Raw genomic sequence first — 20,627 nt, forward strand, 5'->3', positions numbered from 1 at the left:
ATTGGCCCAGACAACGTTAGTACCCCTTACTGAGCAGCCTGACCTTACAGCCTTCTAGCCAGTTTCCCCCTGATCTGAGACCTTTTAACTCAAGGGGGGGTGGGAATGCTGCCCCCAGACTCGCCATGCTGATAGTTCAGTTTGCAAGTACTCAAAAGGCAGATTAGGGGACCCTGTTAAGCCAACAGATCCTACCCATTATCACAGAGGCCAGATTGCCCAGCACCAGAAAATCTTACGTAGGAAAATGAAAGTTTTCCCCTCTGGACTGGCTCCAGGAGTAGAAATACCTCACCACCTTCCAACCCTCTTATCCTGGACTACCTAGCGGAGCTACTTAATACTGGCCTCTCCTTCTCCTCTATTTAAATCCATGCCTCAGCCATTTCAGCTCAGTTTGATACAGAACAACCGCTGTTATCCCACCCTTCGAACCTGGTGCTTCAGCAGAACTTGGATACCTCTCCTGAAAGACTGCTTTTCTCCTAGCTATATCCCCAGCCAGAAGGGCTTCACATCTTCAGGCACTGATGGCCATTGAGCCCTTCATCTTCTTCCATGCAGACAGGGTCTACCTCAGGGCTAATCCCTCCTTTATACCCGGGGTGGTATCTAATGTAACTATATGCTGGGCTATACCTCTACCCCCTTCTTTCCTAGCCCTCAAAACAAGGGGGAAAGAATCCTGCACTCACTAGACATGCACAGACTCTAGGCCCTACTAGAGCCTTCAGGAAATCAGACCACCTCCTTGTCAGCTTTGCCCCAGGGGCAGAGGGGAAGCCCATTTCCAAGCTATCCTTTTTACCAATGGATATCGCACTGTACCCATCTCTGATGTACTTTGCATGGGTAACATCCCACTAGGGCGGCCTACACTTCCTTGGCATTTCTCAGAGGAGTTCCCACCAGGGACATCCTGGAAACTGCCACCTGGACTTCCATGCATACCATTACCAAGCTTCAACACCTCCCACTTTTCCCTAAGGACAGGGCAGGATTTGCCTCTGCAGTGCTGCAGGGCATGCTGACCCATTCCTAGGTCTCTAACCAATCCTTCACCCCCCTCCTCAGCTTTGGGAATCCTCCCACAGGTGATAACTGCAACAGTGAAAGACGAAGAACAGAGTATAGTTGTGTACACTTGCCATAAATGTAGATGTTCGAGTGTATTCACTGTTGCAGTCCTGGTGTGCCTCCCTCCTTCCCCCTTATGTCTCCCTGAGGAAAGAGGATATAAGGTTCTTATGGTGGCTTTTAGCCACCAGGACCACTTTACCATATTTCCTGGGGCTTCTGACAGGTTAGGGCAAGAAAAACTGATGTAATGGTGCCGGCTGCCTTCCTTTATAGCACTGATGATGTGATGTCAGACAGCAAGTGACCACAGCCGACGCAGAAAAATATTGGCTCTGGTATTCATGCTGGCCGAGGGCAACCGCAACAAGGATAACCCATAGGTGATGACTGCAGCAGTGAATACACTCTAATTTGTACATTTATGGTAAGTGTACACAACTGTACTTTCTGATCAAAGCCTCTGTACCCCAGGATAGACTAGTTGTCATTGGCTGTTTATTTTCAGTTTCCCCTCCCGTCCAACATCTCTGCCAGTAGACAGAAGTGGCTCGACTGGGCTACAGTCAGGACTTCATCCCTCTGTGCCAAGGGACCAGTTCCTAGGTGATGTGCCGTACTGAATAAAGCAGAGTTATACTTGCTGTATTACTTGGCAAATTACCCTGTTCAAGCTAAAATAATTTTCCTTCTTTCTTAGCATGTTTTGATAGGACATTTTTGAGAAGTTATCCTTCTAGCCCACTGGATGGGCCCAAGTCTACCTGCTTGTTGCAAAGTCAAATGATGTAAACTCCTTTGCTGTTATTTATACAAAATTGAATCTTTTTTCTTAGGACTACATTTTTGCACTCCTTTATTTTGTGTACATTTTCTAAATTTGCTAATCTTTTAAGATGTCCAGCTATATTTGAGTTGATTTTTTATGGTTAGTTCTTATTTTTAAATTTTAAAGTATTATCTTTTATCTTAAGTTTAGAATGCTGCATGTAAGTATAAAAGCTGACCTCATTGTCTTTATATATTGTAATATTCAAGAATAGTTGTAACCATAGATGTCTTCTCTTCTGTGTTGCGGTATTCTTTACGTGGGTTGTCTTCTGCCCTATGACCCTGATGTCCGGCCAGTATACAAAAGTTTTTAGCCACTGCCAATACGTGGGACATCTCCCATATGCTCTGACAGTGTCAGCCATAAAAGAACGTCCACACGAACCATCCTCAGAACAAGAAGGCCCCATGAGGAACAGTAGTCCTAAGGATGTAAATAAGTCCTCCAAGGAAGGGACAAGATGCGGGGGGGCAGAAGGGACAGAATTCTGCAACATAGAAGAGAAGGACATTTATGGTCCTGGTGAGATAATACACAACTATTCCATGTTCTTCTATTCAATGTTGCAGTATTCTTAACATATATATGAGAGTACCAAAGCTTAGTAGGAACCTTGGGAGGTGGGAAGAGCCAAGGAAGTATGCACTGAAGAATTTTCAACAAAGCCGTGGAGAATGGCTCTAGCAAGTCCCGCTGTAGACCTAGAAAATAGCGTCCAGCTTGTAATGCTTGGTGAAAGTTTGCACAGAAGACCAAATAACAGCCTCCAGAATATAATTAGTATCCAGGCCTTTAAAGAAAGCCCCTGAAGAAGCAACAGATCTAGTGGAGTGAGCTCTAACTGTAGCGGCCAGAGACTTACCATGAAAATGGTAACCAAACACAATAGCCTTAGAAATCCAAGAAGAAATAGTTTAAAAACAGGCAAACCCCTGGGATGAAAAGACACAAAAAACTGATTTGTTTTCCTGATAGTTTTAGTCTTACCTAAGTTGCATGTGTACATCCAAAGAATGTAGAATCCTTTCACTGAAGAGAATGGAAAAAGGTGGGTAATTGGATTCACCACCTTGGGCATAAAGGAAGGGTTGGTACATAAAGAAACTCTTGTCCTTGTGAAAAAACATGAAAGGCGGGGATGCCATCAAAGCCTGAATCTCAGAAACTCTTCTGGTAGAGGTCAAAGCTACCAGAAGCACAGTTTTCCAAGTGCAAACCTTTAGAGAAGCAGAAGCTGCAGGCCCAAAAGGGGCCAGAGTTAGCTTCTCTAGGACATAATTATGATCCCAAGGAGGTGGAACTGGTTTCCTGGGAGGCTTAATATGTAGGAAGCCTTTAAGGAAAAGTTTTACCTCCACTCTGGAATCTACAGGAGGCGATAATGGCAGACAAGCAGAAAGAGCAAAACAGTGTACTTTTCATGGAGGAATATGACAAGCCATTGTTGAGCAATTCACACAAGTAAGAAAGTATGGAAGTGTCCATGGAAAGTGGATCTAGACTTTTAGAAAGGCACCAGATGGAAAATCTCCTCCATTTGGAGATGTACGATTTCCGAGTGTTGGGTTTTCTGGCCTCTTGCAAAGCCCAAAGCACATCCTATGAGAAAAGTTGCCTAAAAGGGATCAGAAGTTGATCACCCACAGAGTCATTTAGTAATGCTGAGAGATGTGGATCAAGCAAGGATTCCTTGTCCTGTGTGAGCAGGTCCAGCTGGTGAGGCAACTTGTGGTGATGGCCCTTGGCTAACTGCATTAGACGAGGGAATCAATGCTGTCTTGGCCAAAAGGGAGTCACCAACAAGAATTTTGGCTTGTACTGCTGAATTTTCAGCAAGACTTTCTGTATGAGAGGGAAGGGGGGAATGCATAAATAAACATTTCTTTCCATGAAAAGGAAAGGGTGTCCACCTTCCAAGCCGGAGGATGTGGGACTCTGGCCCAAAATAGAAGACGTCTGTTTTGAAGAGGCAAAGCGGTCCACATGTTGAGTACCCCACTGGTGAACCTGATCCAGGAACACATCCCTGTCAATCATCCATTCGTGCGATTGTGTCTTGGACCTGCTTAAAGCATCTGCCACAGTGTTCTGGGCTGAGGGTAGGTAAACGGCATGATGTGTTACCTTGTACTGAATTGCCATTTCCCATGCCCTGAGAGCTAACCTCCAAAGAAGGTAAGATTTGGTGCCCCCCTGTTTATGTACCAGAGAACAGTAGTGTTGTCTGTAAATAATTTCAGAGGACCTGGTAGAGAGGATGAAAAGTCCTATAATCCACAACACGAAACACCAAACCAGTAAAAACACAAAAACACTATTCCAGGTATCAATAAAGGCTGTCCTCCTTGTTCAGTTCAATGTTTACAGCAGGCCATTTCCACTTAAAACCTCTTTTATTTCAACTTACAGAACAAAAACAAAATACAGATTGAGCGCTTTCATCTCCAGCCTGGAGACTTCATCAGAATCTGATGAAGTGGAAATGACCTGCTCTAATCATTGAACTGAACAAGGAGGACAGCCTTTATTGATACCTAGAATGGCGTTTTTGTGTTTTTACTAGGATGAAAGTCCCCAAGGCTAGAATCAAGAGCCCTCATTTCTCTGATGTTGATGTGCTCTCTCTCTTTTGAGATGGAGACCAGAGACCCTGAACCTTCCTCAAAGCAAAGATTGCCCCCCTGCCTGTGTCTGAGGTGTTTATGAAAAGCTGTTGAGAAGGTTGGGGAAAAAGAAGGGGGAAGGCTGGGATTCAGAAATAGCTGCTGATTCCACCAGAGTTGCTCTGTTTTCAAGCAGGGGAGTAGAGGAATGAGAAACTCTAGAGGGGTAGGCATGTTTAGACCAGATTGTCTCTAGAAACCACTAAAATTTCCTCATGTGAAGGTTTGCAAAGGACAACATGGGAATCGTGGAAGATATGAATCCAAGAAGTCTTAGGAACTCCCTGGCTGAGATAGGAGGAAGAGAGAGTAGGCTTTCCATGAAGGGAGTAAGTGTGTGACCCTTGTCTGTTGGTAGAAGGAACATCATCAGGTCCATTCTGAAGATTTTGAGACAACTGTTCTGAAATGTGAGGTAGAAAGAGGAGATCGTCCAGATAGGAATATACCTGAACCATCAAGAAGTATACCTGAACCATCAAGAAGGCAATGACAGGGATCAGACACTTTGGTCTTTCCACTGCCCCAAGGGTATTCACAAAGGGCAAGGCACAGAACTGAAAGTTCAAAGAACCCACAGAGAAACAAACATTTCCTGTATAGAGGATGAATGGGAATATGTAGATATGCATCTTTGAGGTCTAAGGATCCTATGAATGATTGGATAGAAATCAAGGGAAAAAGCATCTGTAGGGACAGCATGCAGAAAGATGGCACCTCCAGGAAAGTGCTCAAATGAGAGAGGTCTAGAACTGGCCTGCAAGGGCCATCCTTTCTTGGAACCAAAAACATTCTTGAGTAAAAACTGCTGCCTCTCTGATCCAGTGGAATAGTGCCTTGAGAAAAAGCTGAGATAGGAGCTGTGGTAACAACTTCAGCTGACTGGAAGGAGGCTGTAAAATTCCCATAAAAGGAGGGAGATTCTTCCAAGTCATGAATTATCCATTTTGGATGATAGGTAGAACCCAGGAATCCTGAGTCATCCTTGCCCAGACTAGAAGAGAGCGAGACAGACAGAGGGGTATGACTTGGAAGAGGATGGTGGTTGTCACAGAGAACTGGGTCTGGCCTGAAAGGGCTGCTGTGCTAGAGGAGCTGACGCAGAAGTTTTCAATGGTGGAGGTCTCCTAACTGACTTTTTAGACTTGGGAGCAGATGTAGATACAGAAGAAGAATGAGCAGGTCTCCCAACAAAAGACGTTTTGATAAGAAAGTTTCTGTGAAATTTAGGAACCGGTGAAACAAATGGGCGTTTCAAATCTTGGAGCTCCTTCCCTTTTTCCTTGGAAGAGTTTTAAATAAGTCTGCATCTGCAGAATCAAAAAGAGCAGACTTGTCCAAAAGGTCATCAAGTAATTTTGCATTTATATCATTAGGTAAGGATTGAAGTCTCAGCCATGAATGCCTCCTAAGCACAGCGGGAGAAGCAGCAGCTCTAGAAGATGCCTCAACAGCATCATAGCTGCACTCATTGGGATGTCTAGCAGGCAAATGAGACAGGACCTGGGTTTTAACCTCAGAAGAGCCTTTCACCCCGGATCTCTGCTGAAAATGAGCCAAAAGCTCAGCCAGACTAACCCGGTTTACAAATGTAAAATAAATAAATAATCTGGTAAATAATCCAGAACTTGTGAAGCCTGCGAAAGCAAGGCCAAGGAATACCAAAACGTATGAGTATAGTAATTAATAGCTCTGATAGCTAAAGTGGAGGAGGTGTATACTTACCCAATCTCTCAAGAATGTAACTTTCCTTATCAGATGGTAGAAGCTTGGCAGGAGACGACAAATGAGAAGACTTAATAGACACTATGGAGACCACAGCTGGATCAGCATAGGGATACTTTTTTATATATATATATCTATATCTATATATATCTATATATCTATATCTATATCTATATATATATATATATATATATATATATATATATATATATATATATATATATATATATATATATATATATATATATGTTTATCTGGCCTCTTGGGAGCAGGGGCTTGTGAATCTGGAGACTTAGAGGAGGGGGTGAAGGTGTCCAGGAAAGCTGGAAGAACTGGAGGTATTGCAGAGGGAGAAGGTACCTCCATTTGCAGATCATCATAATACCTTTTCTGTTCATCAGAAATCTGGGAACAATCCCATTTGAAGAACTCTCTCATTTTATTAATGGTTTCTCCAAAATAATTTTTTTCAATAGGGAAGTCCCCCCCCCCCCACAATTAGATTCCTCCTCAGGCGATGCATATTCTAGAGGAGAGATAATTTAGGTGGAATATGTAAGAGTGTCATCATCAGAGGAAGAGTCCTTTGAATGATAAGAAAGAATCTAAGACCCAACAGCCTGTACAAAGGAGGAAGTGAAGGAAGGATGAGGGAGAGAGGAGGAAGGCATCAAAGCCTTAAGACCCTGGAAAAGGGCATCCCAGTCGGACTGTGGAGCAGAAGGAATGCTGGGATGTTTATTTATTTATTTATTTTTTTCTTGACATGTCTTTCTGCAAGAGGAGACAAAGAAGAAGAACCTGACACAGGCCTAACATCCAAAGTAGTCAAAGAAGTATCCCTAGTCGGAACTGCAGGAACGTCCCCAGAGTCCTTGAGTTCAACAAACTGTGGTTCCCCCATGTCATCCAAAACTGACGTCTGAATAGCCTCAGACATGCTGGGGACCAATCATTTGGCAACTTCTAAAGTATCCACCGAAGAAGCAGACCCAACCTCTTGACTTTACCACTGAGTCTTCACTGACCTCGAGGGATATGTCTGAGGTAAAAGGTGCAGCCGAAGAAGTTTCAGGTCTTTGCTCACCTTTCTCTTCAAACTCGGTTTGGCTGAAGGACCCCAGAACCCTCCATAATGTCTTTAGCTAAATGTTTATGCTGCTGATTTTCCAGGTAAAGATTTAAAGCCAAAAGTTGGCTGCACAAAGTCTTGGGCACAAAGGCCTAACAAATGGAACAGGATCGATAGTCGTGACTAGGCCCTAAACAGAAAAGACTGAAGTCATGGCTATCTTTATGTGGAATCTGCCTTCCACACCTACACTTGCCATTCCTGGATGACGTGAGCAAAAACAATAGGTAGGTTCTAGGCTATTGGCCCTAGGGCCTATATAAGCCTAGCCAAAAGGTACCCTGGCTTTCACCACCCAAGAGAATTATTTTCCTGTGCCACTGTTAAGCAGAGCCACAGAAGTTTCATCCTTCAAGCCCATTCAACCTTCTGAATGGTGTCAGAAAAGATCTGAGGATGGTACATGCAGATGTCCTTTTATGGCTGACGTTGTTAGAGCACACATGCGACCTCCCACTTACAGGCAGTGGCTAAAAGCTCATGTATACAGGCTGGACGTTGGGGTCGTAGTATGTAAGACAACCCATATGTAAAGAATACTGCAACATTGAACAGAAGAAGATCAAGGGCTAGAGAAGTATAGTCTTCAACATAAGGCTGTAGTGCGTTCCATATGTTGAGAAGGTATACCCCCTCTAGTCCCCTTGTTGCAGCTTATGTAATTCTGGTTGCTGTAGTCATTCCCTTTGGAACCTTTTATTTATCCAAAGATCTGTTGCAGCATTATAGTCCTTTCTGATTGTAGCATTGTAACCACTAGGCACTGACTTGCACCATACAGAGAACTCGAGCGGGAAAATGTTGCATTCTTATTGGTTCTATAAAAGTTCTGATCTAGCCATTTGAGATAACAAAATGACACATCTTCAAGAAAATATATCCAGTCAGTCCTGGGTAAGGTGCTTCTTCAGAAAAAATGCACAAATAGTAGAAACAACAGAAGAAGCTTGCCACAGCTGTTTTATAACCCTGTTTAATCCAAGTTAAAAGCAAACACAGGATCCAGACAATAAGTGAGCGCTTTCACGTTATAATAAACGCTTCATCAGACTTCTAAGACATAATTAATACAGAATGCCCTTATCCTTTATAACTTTTTCAAAAATTCTAACAACCCAATCATCTGAAAGAAATCATTATGACATCATAGACATTAATTAAACATTTAAAACCATACAGAACCTTTCCTAAAAACCAAACATCTAGTAAAACCAAATGTCATTTACTGTCATTTACTTATATTGTCACACATCTAATCCAAAGATATATATATATATATATATATATATATATATATATATATATGTATATATATATATATATATATATCTATACATATATATATATATATACATACATATATATATATATATATATATATATATATATATATATATATATATGTCAAACATATGTATAAGTATCATCAGAAATATATATGTATATTAGTCATAAACATTTCCAGGTATGATCTAACTGAATATGAAAAGTCCCTATTAAATAAGGGTCTTTCTTTTATTCCCTCTAAAAGTATTGACATTTCTGAGGTCATGATTGGTGTTAAAATGTTTACAAGGAATATAGCCTTAAAAATGCTGTTTGGTAATAATACTGGAAATAATAATATAAATATATTTAAGAAACCCTCCACTTTTGTACCACATATGCATCCTATGCTTGAAGCCTTTGAGAAGGCTTGTGAGAGGGATTTACTGATGTTCTCTTTGGAATGCAGTAAACCTGATTTTTACAACTTGACACTTGAAGAAAATGAAGCAATTGTTAAATTACAAAACAATAATCGGATAGTAATTAGACAAGCTGATAAAGGTGGAGCAACAGTAATATTAGATCATGACATATATGTAAATAAGATGTATGAATTATTACATGATGAGGGAACGTATCAAAATCTTAATGGAGTGATGTTAGATAAGATTATTAAAAATGTTCAGGCTGAGTTGTATGATTAGCTTTTATGCAACATGATAGATAATGAATTATATATGTATTTTTAGTAGAAAAAAACAGTAATTCCTGTTTTTAGAGGGTTACCAAAAATACCGAACCAGTATCGATTTATTTAGAAAAGCAATTCAGACCAGTGGTAGATGATATACAGTCAATAATAAAAGACACAAAACAATTTTTAGAAAGTTATGCTACCTATGTTTTCTCTATGGAAAATGTGGATAATGATTTGTTTGTGACGCTAGATGTTGTGTCCCTTTTTTCATCAATACCTAACACAATAGGGATGGAATATGTAAGGTTATTATTGATCGAGAAAGGAATATCTAAAGACAAAGACACTGGCAACCTTCAAACATTGGACCCCACCCAGTTTGGGTTCATGAAGGGCCAATCTTGTCTCTTGAACCTGATTGACTTCTTCGAATCAGTCTCCAGAGCCATGGACAAAGGGTAAGGTGGTCCACACAGCCTATCTAGACCTTGCCAAGGCCTTTGACACCATTCCCCCACTCTGGAATCGTAGATAAACTTACTAAGCTGGGCATTAATCCCTACGTCACCCAATGGGTTGCTAACTGGCTTACTGATAGAACCCACACTGTAAAAGTAGCCAACTCCAAATCCAGCTCCAGACAAGTGGAGTACCTCAGGGTTCAGTCCTGGGACCGCTCTTGTTTGGCATCTACTTCTCTGAAGTACAGGCCCAACAGTAATGGACGCTGGCTAACAAAGTTTGCAGATGACTGCAAACTGGGAGTCATTATTCAATTCCCAAATGATGTGGATACTCTACAAAAGGGCCTTACAGAAACAGATGCTTGGTGCCAGAGCCATGGGCCCAAGCTCAATGCCAAGAAATATATAGTTATCCCCTTTGAGAAAAAACATGTACCCATGAATTACCATATAGGTGGCAGTACACTAAACATTGAAAGTGTGATAAGAGACTTAGGGACACAGGTAGACATTGGTCTCACCTTCGATAACCACATCGCCACAACATTCAGGAAGACCTTCTATGTGGCACACCTCATCACAAAGGGCTTTTCATCCAGAAAAAAGGAGGTCATTGTCCCACTGTACTCATCCCTCATTAGGCCCATTATAGAAAACAACGCCCCGTTTGGTATGTACCTCTCAAGACATATGCAACAACTGGAAAGGCAGCAGAAATACCTCATTAAAAGAATCACAGGCCTAAAGCAGATGCCCTACGCTGACCGCCTTAAAAAACTCCAGCTGTACTCTGTCGCATATCGTCTACTCAGAGGCGATCTCTGCTTAACATACAAGGCCATGTCCAACCTAGAGCTGTTGGAGATGCTACACTTGAAATCCCAGTCCTCTCAGAGCCACACGCTCCAGGGATCTAAACCTTGTCATCACAATAAACAAAACATGCTGGAGGGATAGGTTCCTGACCCAGAGACTCCCCAGACTCTGGAATAGATTGCCCATACATGTCAAGCAGAGTGCCTCTCTGGCCCTCTTCAAAAGGAACCTTGACGATTGGATGGGAGAAAGGAAATTCACCCCGGTGATCATGTCAGTCACCCTGCTAGACAGGCGTCCAGGGAAGTAAATAGTGTGAGAAGAAACAGCCAGGGAATTGTTATGGCTAGGCTTGTATAGGCCCTAGGGCTGATAGCCTAGTACCAACCTATGAATCAGATAGTCTAGAAAGTGTAGTTTGTGTTAAAGAAAAACATATATTGCCTAGAACAAAACTATACCTGTCCTTGAATAGCTGCATAACTGAAGTAAAAGAAAGAAAATTCCACCTTAAATGTGAGTGATAATTTGACTAAAAGAAGCTACTCATGGTATTACTCAACCTTAAACGTAGCTGTACTTGAAGCAGTAATGTGTGCTGCCTACAAGTGTGAGAGAAAAAACGCAGTTAGACTTCAACTTACTGAAAGAGTTGAATTCCATGCCACTGATGAAGGCAAACGTGATTGCAATACAAACTGTAAAAGAAGAGTGACTGGACAAAATGGGGGTAGAACCCATTATCCGTGCAATAATAACCATAATAAAAACATGTTGTACCACGTAAAGAACGTTGCAATATACAAGTAGAATTAATGGGAAGAATTATCCAGCCCTCGATAATGTGAAACTCTTTGTTGGTTTGGCATTGTAGGCTCAGGTTGTAGTAAAGTTTGTGTAGTGGAATCTTCTCTTCCCACACTCCAAGAAGATTTGGTTTCATCCGCCACCTGTTCTGGGACTTTGGTACTCTAAACTTCATGAAATACTCATCTTCCAAAACCAGCAGAGAAGCATGGACTTGCATCTATTATATTCAGTTTAAGTAAAATTATAGTGCCTTTTTGTCGGTGTTTGCCTAATGAACAGTTCTTGGAATAGTTTGCTTTTTTTTAACCTTTTTTTCCCCAGAGATGTGGTGGGCAGACTTGGAGTTTAACCATCTTTTTTTTTTGTTTAAACTGAAAGCCTCCCCTTTTCAAACCTTTTATTTTGCTGTAGCTGTATAGGAAAATTGTTTGTTTAGAGGAATTGAAGTGCTGGATCCCTTTCAGATGAGTAACATTGCTGGAAAATGAAGCTGTACACCTCAGCTGACTACATTTTGTAAGGTACAGTGAAAAATGGCTTTGTTAGGAAAATACCATGTTGTACTCTTGAGACTGTCGTGATACTGTATCTTGAAATCTTCAAAAACGAATCCTTATCTCTAATGATTCTCAATATCTTTTCTTTTTGTCACTAAAGTCTCAGCGGGTAGTGTCTTAGCTGATTTGCTGGTCTACTTCAAGTAGCAGTTCTGTGAACTGTTTGTTTTTGGCAGCAGTTCCATGGACAACCATAGATGTTCTTCGTGTTTCACTGTTGCAGTCATCACATTTGGGTTATCCCTGCCAGGGTAGCCCTCGGCCGGCCCAAGTACCAGAGGCTTAGTATTTCTGCGTCGGTTGCTGTCGCTTTAGGACTGACATCAGGTCGTCATTAGTATAAAGTAAGGCAGCTGACGTCATTACACCAGTCTTTCTTGCCTTGGAGCCCAAAGCAGAAGCAGTTTGCACGAGTTTCGTCTTCTGAATTGGAGCTGAAGTCTTCTAAAGCTAAGTACCCCATTGGGGATCCTTTTTCTAGCACTAACCGATGTCAGAAAAAGTTAACAATTGTCTCGCTTCTGGAAAGCAAATACCACACCTTGACTTTCAGTTTTACTGTGTCACTTGCTTAGGCCCAGACCACGATGTCCCCCGCTGTCACTTCTGTGCTTTGTTAAACGCCAGAACTATACGTCATTGGGCCCTTATTGTAGCTAGATATTTTCGCTTACAGTCCTCAAATTCAGATATGGCTTCGGTAAGCCATCCAGCAGCAGAACTTATGAAAAAAATGTAGATGGACAGAGACAGAGATCGCACAGGTCCAAACCTACTGACTAAGCTTCCGTTAAGCTAGTAGTCAGTTTTCCGGTCCTCGGTGAGGTGCTTTCGCAGCCCCTGATGCCCGCTTCTGTGGATTCGCAGGCCGCTACCAAGACCCTTTTTGAGTTTGGTATGCTGCAAAACTCTTCTTCGACTAAGGATCCTGCGGTCGTCTCTACCTTGGATGGGTCCGGAGCCGCTGAGCAGGCACCAGCATGACGCAAACTGATCACTACTTTTGCGACTACCATTCTTTTGAAAACTACGGAGTTTCTTAGACCCAGGCTGCAAACCACACCCAAGAAACCGACCCAATCTCAGGCACCTGCTTCCTTGCCTCAGTCTCAAATGCTTAAAATGGCAGAAGACAAGCTACTCCTTCCCTGATGCAGGGGATTCCATTCCTGCAGCCTCTCCCCCAGAGGATTTTTCCTTTGGGAAACCCTGCACACCTTAAGGGAGCATTTCCGATGGGAAAGTCAGGACTTCCCTCAGTTTAAAGAGTGACTTGGGGAATTTTTAGATCTTCCACAGCACAGACCCCTGGCCATCCCCCCAGTCCTGGATATTGTGGAGGATGTTTTCCTGGAATCCAGCTTGACTCCTGATACCCTCCCTCCTGTACCCAGAAAACCAGACAGGTACTACAGAGTTAGAGTCCCTGACTCACACAAATTTCTTTTTAAAAATCCTACTGCTGACACTGAGGTAATTTCTCAAGGGCTTAAAGGAATTAAAGCAACCTCTAAGAATCTCACCCCCTCAGGGATTCCCGAGCACTAGACAGATGGGGTAAAAAAGTATACACCTCAGCTACTCTTGCTATCCGAGCACTAAATTGTCAGTTCCATATGCTAAAATTTCAGCAACATACCCTGGAACTCCTCAAACAAAAATGTCTTCCTTTCCTGCTTGTGCAGAATCTAAAGAGTTACAAGAGTTAATGCATTCTGCAAGTCAAGTAACTAAATACACCTTTCACACTGGTTTTGGCACCCTTGGGGCTTCTTGCAGGGCAGCAGTCACCGGTTCTGTCTTTAGACTGCATGCATGGCTTAAGGAACAGCCCTTGCCAGACCATGTTAAATCTAAATTGTTGGATACCCCCTTGCACAAAGACAACTTATTTGACACTAAGGCAGAACAGGTCTTAAAAAGGATGGAAGAAAAAGCAAAATCTATGCAGACAGTTAAGGATTTCTTACAGGTCCAGCCACCCAGGTTCAGTAGGCATTGTCCCTCCAAGCACTGGTCCTGTCCTGCTCCCACCAGGTCAGCTCAGCCTAGACCCCAGGGAACCAGCAGCCACAGGGAATGCAGAGATCTAAGCAGTGGACTACCTCCACTTCTAAACCAGGCAGTTCTAAGCCACCCCCTTATGGTAAGAACTCGCAGTGACTCTCCTCCCACCCCCTCCCTCTGGCCATCTCCACTTACCCCTAGGAGGAAAACTGTCCTTTCATGTAAACACCTGGGCCACCATTACCAACGACCGCTGGGCTCTCAACATAGAGTCCCAGGGATACAAATTTTCTTTTCACACCCTTCCAACTCCAAAGGGGTTCCCAGATCTGCCTCAAAACCAGTGGGCAGAGGCAGAAAAGCAAGTCCTTTCCCTGTTGTCCATGAGAGCAGTAGAGCACGTTCCTGCAGAACAGAAAGAACAAGGTTTCTACTCCAGACTTCTGATACCCAGGAAAGAGGGCACCTGGCGGCCCATCCTCTTATCTATCCATTCTAAACACCTTCCTGGTGATCCCAAAATTAAAAATGCTCACCCTCCAGCAGCTGCTACCTATGCTGTCCAAGGATGCTTGGCTAGCCACCCTAGACCTAAAGGAGGCCTATCTGCACATTGCTAGCAGAGAATCATGTAGGAAATATCTCCGTTTCAGGGCAGGATCTCAGCACTTTCAGTTTTCTGCACTTCCCTTTGGCTTATCTACTGCTCCCAGAGTTTTCACAAAATGTCTGTCTCCGGCCATTGCCTTTTGCAGACAAAGGAATATCCAGATTTACCCATACTTAGACGACTGCCTAATTCAGGCAGACAGCCAGGAAAAGCTGCTCAAGCACCTGGCCTTTGTAAAGTCCCTATTAAACCTCCCTGGGGTACACAATCAACGAAAAGAAATGCAAACAGGTACCCACCCAAAGGATTATATTCCTGGGAGCAAGCCTGGACACAGCATCCCAGATGGCATTCCTTCTACCAGAAAAGCAAACCTTCCGAACAGCCTACTTCTCTCAACTAGCCACCAGACCCCAACTATCTGCAAGGAAAATCCTGCAAGCTCTGGAGTTCATGGCATCTTGCATTCTACTCATTCCATATGTTAGACTGCATATGAGGAAACTTCAGTGGTATCTAAAAAGCATTTGGTATAAACAAACTCAAAACCTGGAGACTCTTATTCTTATAATACCTTGCCTCAAAAAAGGTTTTCTTTGGTGGGCAGCAGCATGCTCCCTCACCACCCCATGCCGTCCAGACCTTGCATACAGAGCCAGTGGAGCCCACAGCAAATCCATCTGCACATCAACCAAAAAGAGATGATAGCTGTCCAGCACACCTTGATTGCTTTCAAGCCCCTTCTCTCCCCAGGAGCTCTCCTGATCAAAACAGACAACACAACTTTGATGTGGTACATAAACAAGCAGGGAGGGACTCTGTTCTACTCTCTATGCAGGCTGGCCATGACCCTTTGGCACACAGCCTCTGCCATGCAACTCCACCTGTTAGCACAATTCCTACTGGGCTCTCTCAACTCTCTGGCGGACCACTTAAGCAGAATCTTCTGGACCCACATGAGTGGCAGCTCAACAGAAGAACCTTCACCCTAATAACTCAGAAATGGCCACTTTGCCTCTCACACCAACCATCAGCTCAGCAAGTTCTGCACCAGGGAGCATCACTGCATGGCTTGGAAAGTGGATGCCCTGTCCCCCTGGGTCAAGCTATCGGTCTATGCCTTTCCTCCACTACCTCTCATCTCCAGGGTACTGCTCAGAATAAAGGAGGAAAAACCAAGGACAATTCTTATAGCTCCAGACTGGCCTCGCCAGCACTGGTACCACTTGCTGTGCAGCCTGTCCCCTCTGCCACCTTGGCATCTCCCTCAGATTCCATACGTCCTGACCTAGAGGGAAGGGGAATTCATGCATCCTCAATTGCAGACACTCAGTTTGGCAGCTTGGCTTATTCCCTAACTCCCGATCAATCTGCTAACCTCAGCAGACATGTTCTAGATGTTATACTTGAGGCCAGACGCCCTAGCACTAGGAAGTCTTATGCTGACAAATGGAAAAGGTTCTGCACCTGGATTCAGGCTAAGGGAGCCAATACGGCACAGCCCTCCCTCCCTCTCATCCTGAATTACTTAGCTGACCTGCTACACAGCGGACTCTCCTTTTCCTCTATTAGAATTTATGCCTCTGCTATCTCTGCTCATTTTCCCACTGAGCAGCCCCTTTTCTCACACCCTCTGATCAAACAGTTCCTAAGAGGGGCTAAAAACTTGAGGCCAACCAGAAGAGCACCAACCCCAGCTTGAGACCTTTCACCCCCCCCCCCCTTAGAACCTGCCTCTTCAGCAGAGCTAAAATTTCTCATCCTGGAAGACGGCTTTCCTTATGGCCATCACTTCAGCCAGAAAAGTCTCCGAGCTGCAAGCACTCATGGCTGTGGAACCCTTTATCATCTTCCATGCTGACAGGCTAACCCATCCTTCATGCCCAAGGTGGTGTCCAGTGTGGCTCTCAACCAATCCATTCATTTGCCCACCTTTTTCCATAACCCACAGAAGAAGGGGGGAAGGATCCTGCACTCTCTAGATTTGCACACAGACAGCTCAGATTCTATCTAGACAGGACTAAATCTTTCAGAAAGTCTGATCAATTGCTGGTTAGCTTTGCTGCAGGGGGCATAGGGCAAAGCTATCTCCAAACGGATAGAACACTGCATCCATTTCTGCTGCAAACACTGAAAGCCTCCCCCCAAGGGGGTCAGGACTCACTCCATCAGAGCAGCCTTTACCTCTGCAGCTTTCCTCAGAGGAGTCCCCACCAGGGACATCCTGGAGGCTGCCACCCGGACATCTGTTCACACCTTCACCAAACATTACCACCTGCCTATCTTCTCCAAATCCAGGGCAGGGTTACCCTCTGCAATCTTGCAGGGCATCCTAGCCAGTCCCTAGTTTCCTTTACTGCTTCCACCCATTTCCTGATCTTTGGGAATCAACCCAAATGTGATGACTGCAACAGTGAAACATGAAGAACATAGTACAGTTGTGTACACTTACCATAAATGCAGATGTTAGTGTCTTTACTGTTGCAGTCCTGGTTTCCCTCCTCCTTCCCCTTTTTTCTGTTTGTTACCCTTCTTCCTTGTTGCTCTCCTTTCCTCATAAGGGACATACTGGTATTTATTTTCCACTGGTGGGGTTCTTCCACCAGAGCCTGGCCTCCTACTTGAGGGCTCCTGACAGGTTAGGGCAAGAAAAACTGATGCAATGGTGTCGGTTGCCTTACTTTATACTACTGCCAACCTGACTTCAGTCCTGAAGCGACAGCAACCGACGCAAAAATACTAAGCCTCTTTTATTCGGGCCAGCCATGGGCTACCCCTGGCAGGGATAACCCACATGTGATGACTGCAACAGTGAATACACTCAGACATCTACATTTATGGTAGGTGTGCACAGCTGTACTTTTTGAGTTCATGTTTTATAGATATTTCACATCCTGTGCTTCTCTGTATTAATGTGTAAGGACTGATGGACTTTTGACACTAACCATCATAAAAGGAAATAAAAAGAAGCAGTGGCTGTTTAGTCTGTACCCTTAGCAATGATCAGGCAAGTATGATGCTATGCTTATTTCATTAAATCTTACTAGCACGACTAATCATACTAAGTAATAGATGAAAACGTTTTACCATCTGTATCATCTGCACATTATTCTGATTGGAACCTTATTTCTAAAGGTGTTGCTATGACCTTGATCAGGAGGGTAAATACCCACAATAAGCCGCATTCCTGTTTTGAAGAATGGCACACTAAAGCTTGTTGTTTAAACAGCTTTTTGCAGTTTCTCACCTCTCTCAAGATGGGCGTTATTCTCACAGCTTGCAGTGATCATGTTCTCTAAAAACATGTCCTGTGAGATAGTTTTACCACTAATGCAAAACCACAGACCAGATAGTTTTGAAAACCAGACTCTCTACATTAAATATACTAGTCTTGAGAAAAGACATCCGTTCTTTGTAAACATGATGGTAACGTTGCTAAATGTCAACCAAATGCACCAAATTATTAAATAGTCAAACATAAAATGAATGCTTGATAAACATCTCTATTAAATCATAAGATCACACTTGTTGGCAAATATTGCTCTAGCATCTGAGACTTATTGAAGCTAGAATCATGTAAGTACGTACTGTTTAGCAAGCAAAATACATTCATATCTGGTTTAACTCCCTGTTGGGCCACTCTAATCAACAGCTCTGAATTGATTATAAATTGAAAGAAATGCCAGATGTGGAATGCAGAAGGGATGGACTGTACCAAGATCCTTGTGTATTTTATGTACTCTTCATACTCTTACAGTTCCTGTTACACCTACCACCGTGGTTTATGTTGGCTAGAAGCCCCCCATGTGAGACTTCACCTGTAATGCTGTCTTCTCATATGCACAGGCCTCAGGACCCCTTAAAATCAAATCCTTCATGTTGCATCACTATTAGTGGCTTAGGCTTCAGTCCATTTGGATACTGTAGCTTGCTGAGAATTGTCTGAGCGTTTTTTGCACAAGCAGAGGTAAAACGTTAAGTAGCGTAAACTGTTTTTGTTATCTTAAGGGTTTGTACATTAGTATGTGTTATACTGTTTCAAAGGATTGAAATGAAGTGCTCTGGTTTTGTGTTCCCTCTTTAACAGTCACTGATATATTCTAGATGACAAGAAATAATGTTCCTGTTCGAGAATTTAACTCTTGTCATGATTATTTCCTCAAGCTGTATACCTACGATGTGAGCAGTGACTCCTCGTTTGTAATAAATTTCCATTACATAATTTACTGCCGAGAGATTGACTGTAGTGCATGTAATATGTTCATTCTGTAATTTGTTCATTTTTGTATGTAGGTCTACATCATTAACGTGTACGTTGGAATCCATCAGTGGATGGTCAAACATCGATATAGTGACTTTCATGACCTGCATGAAAAGGTAAGCATTATTTTTTTATAAATAGAAAAACAGAAACTGAAAGGATGTAGCAACTAATTCTGGAATGAAATACACAGCATTAAGTGTTCTAATGTCTGCGTTTCTAGTTTAAAAAATGTTTTGGTTCTTTTTATTCATTCATTCATTTTTGTTTGTCTCTCACTCTGATAATGCCTATGTTGTTTAATGTTTTCCTCTATTGAGATATATTTAAATTGTACATTTGGCAACAAAATCTTTTGTGAACCATGGAAATTGGACCTTTGCATGTCAGTAGTTTGCAGGAATTGGACAATTGAGAAAAACATAATTTTTTGTTAACATTTTGGTAAGCTGCCCCTCTTCTCCCACCAGAAAAGACTTTTTCAGCAGTCATGATCTTTCATTTCCAGAATCAGTGTGTCTTTATTGATGTTACTGTTGCAGTAACCTAAGCTGTACGAGTCTTGCCACTGCAACTGGCCAGCTCAACAAAGCTGTTGGCATCTTCCATGCATTCCAACTGTTAGGTGCTCACCCAGAGCTCCTGTAGAAGGACAGTTGGAGCGTACAAATCTTCAGAACTTTTTACCCACCGAAGAGCCTCACTTTTGGCAGACTTTGTGCAACTGTTGGTCAGCTAGCATTTCTACGGTAAAAAGTACCTTGCTGAGGAAAAAAACTTCAGTATTTTGTCATTTTATGAAGAAAGTTGATGTTTTTTTTTTTTCTGCCAGAACTTGTGTTTAGCTAAGAAACTTATTGTGGCTAGACTGGTAGGACATTTCTTAGGGAGTGTAAATGTTTTATGTGGAAAAGTGTTCTTTTTTTTCTTAAGTCTACTGTACTGTGAGTGTGTTCGACTCTGGATACCGTGCTTGTGGGTTACTGTCAGTAGTTTACTTACTGCGAACCACTTGATGTTTCTCGTATTCAGTGCTGCAGTGCTGATTCTTAACATCTTTATGCCATGCACAAGCCCAAGACCAACCCAGTTTTCCAGAGCCTTTATGTCATCTGTAGCTGATGGACGTTCGAAGATCTGTGTGTGGCCATCGCGGTATAGGAGGGGCATCCGATACCATCTTCAGTTCTTTCTTAACCACACAGTCCATTGCGCTTCTTCATTGTTACCAGGCAGTCGCAGTCATTCATTCAGCTTGTTTCTGTCCAGAGTTACTTTTCCTGCCTTCAGATATGTACCCCTGGAGGATCTTTCTCTTCGGATTAATGTTTAAAAAAGTCGGTAACTGTTTAAAGTGTGGGAAACAAATCCAGCATAAAGATTTTCATTGCTTCTATCTGTTTTGCCTGGGGCCTCAGCACAAAGTTTCTAGTTGCCAGGATTATGGTAGGTTTTGAGCTGAGGTGTGTAGGGCCGAAGTCCTTGCAGCCCACGTGGAATTCTCAGATTCTTCTTCCTCAGCTTCCTGCTTCTCCTGTTCCGCCCAAGAAAAGCAAGTACAAAAAGTTAAGGGAAAAGGATTTGGCAGATGCTGGCAAAATTTGGCGCACCTCTTAAAGCTACCTGACGACTTGGGTGAGGTGCCTACAGTGCCCTGGTCCACTGACTACTAGACCCAAGCCCTCTGCTAAGACCCTGCAGGAGGCA

General features: G+C 42.9%; 1 protein-coding gene across 1 annotated transcript in view; it reads left to right on the plus strand.

Moving 5' to 3' along the window:
- Window positions 1-20,627, plus strand: part of NISCH (nischarin) — a 1,490,316-nt gene that overhangs the window by 78,662 nt on the left and 1,391,027 nt on the right. The window contains exon 2 of the mRNA XM_044078886.1: window positions 18,953-19,036. Coding sequence (XP_043934821.1) covers window positions 18,953-19,036 — 84 coding nt within the window. The remainder of the gene's footprint in view (window positions 1-18,952; window positions 19,037-20,627) is intronic.

This window comes from Protopterus annectens, chromosome 7.part1 (assembly GCF_019279795.1).
Source record: "Protopterus annectens isolate FY-2018-M chromosome 7.part1, PAN1.0, whole genome shotgun sequence".
Classification (NCBI taxonomy): domain Eukaryota; kingdom Metazoa; phylum Chordata; order Ceratodontiformes; family Protopteridae; genus Protopterus; species Protopterus annectens.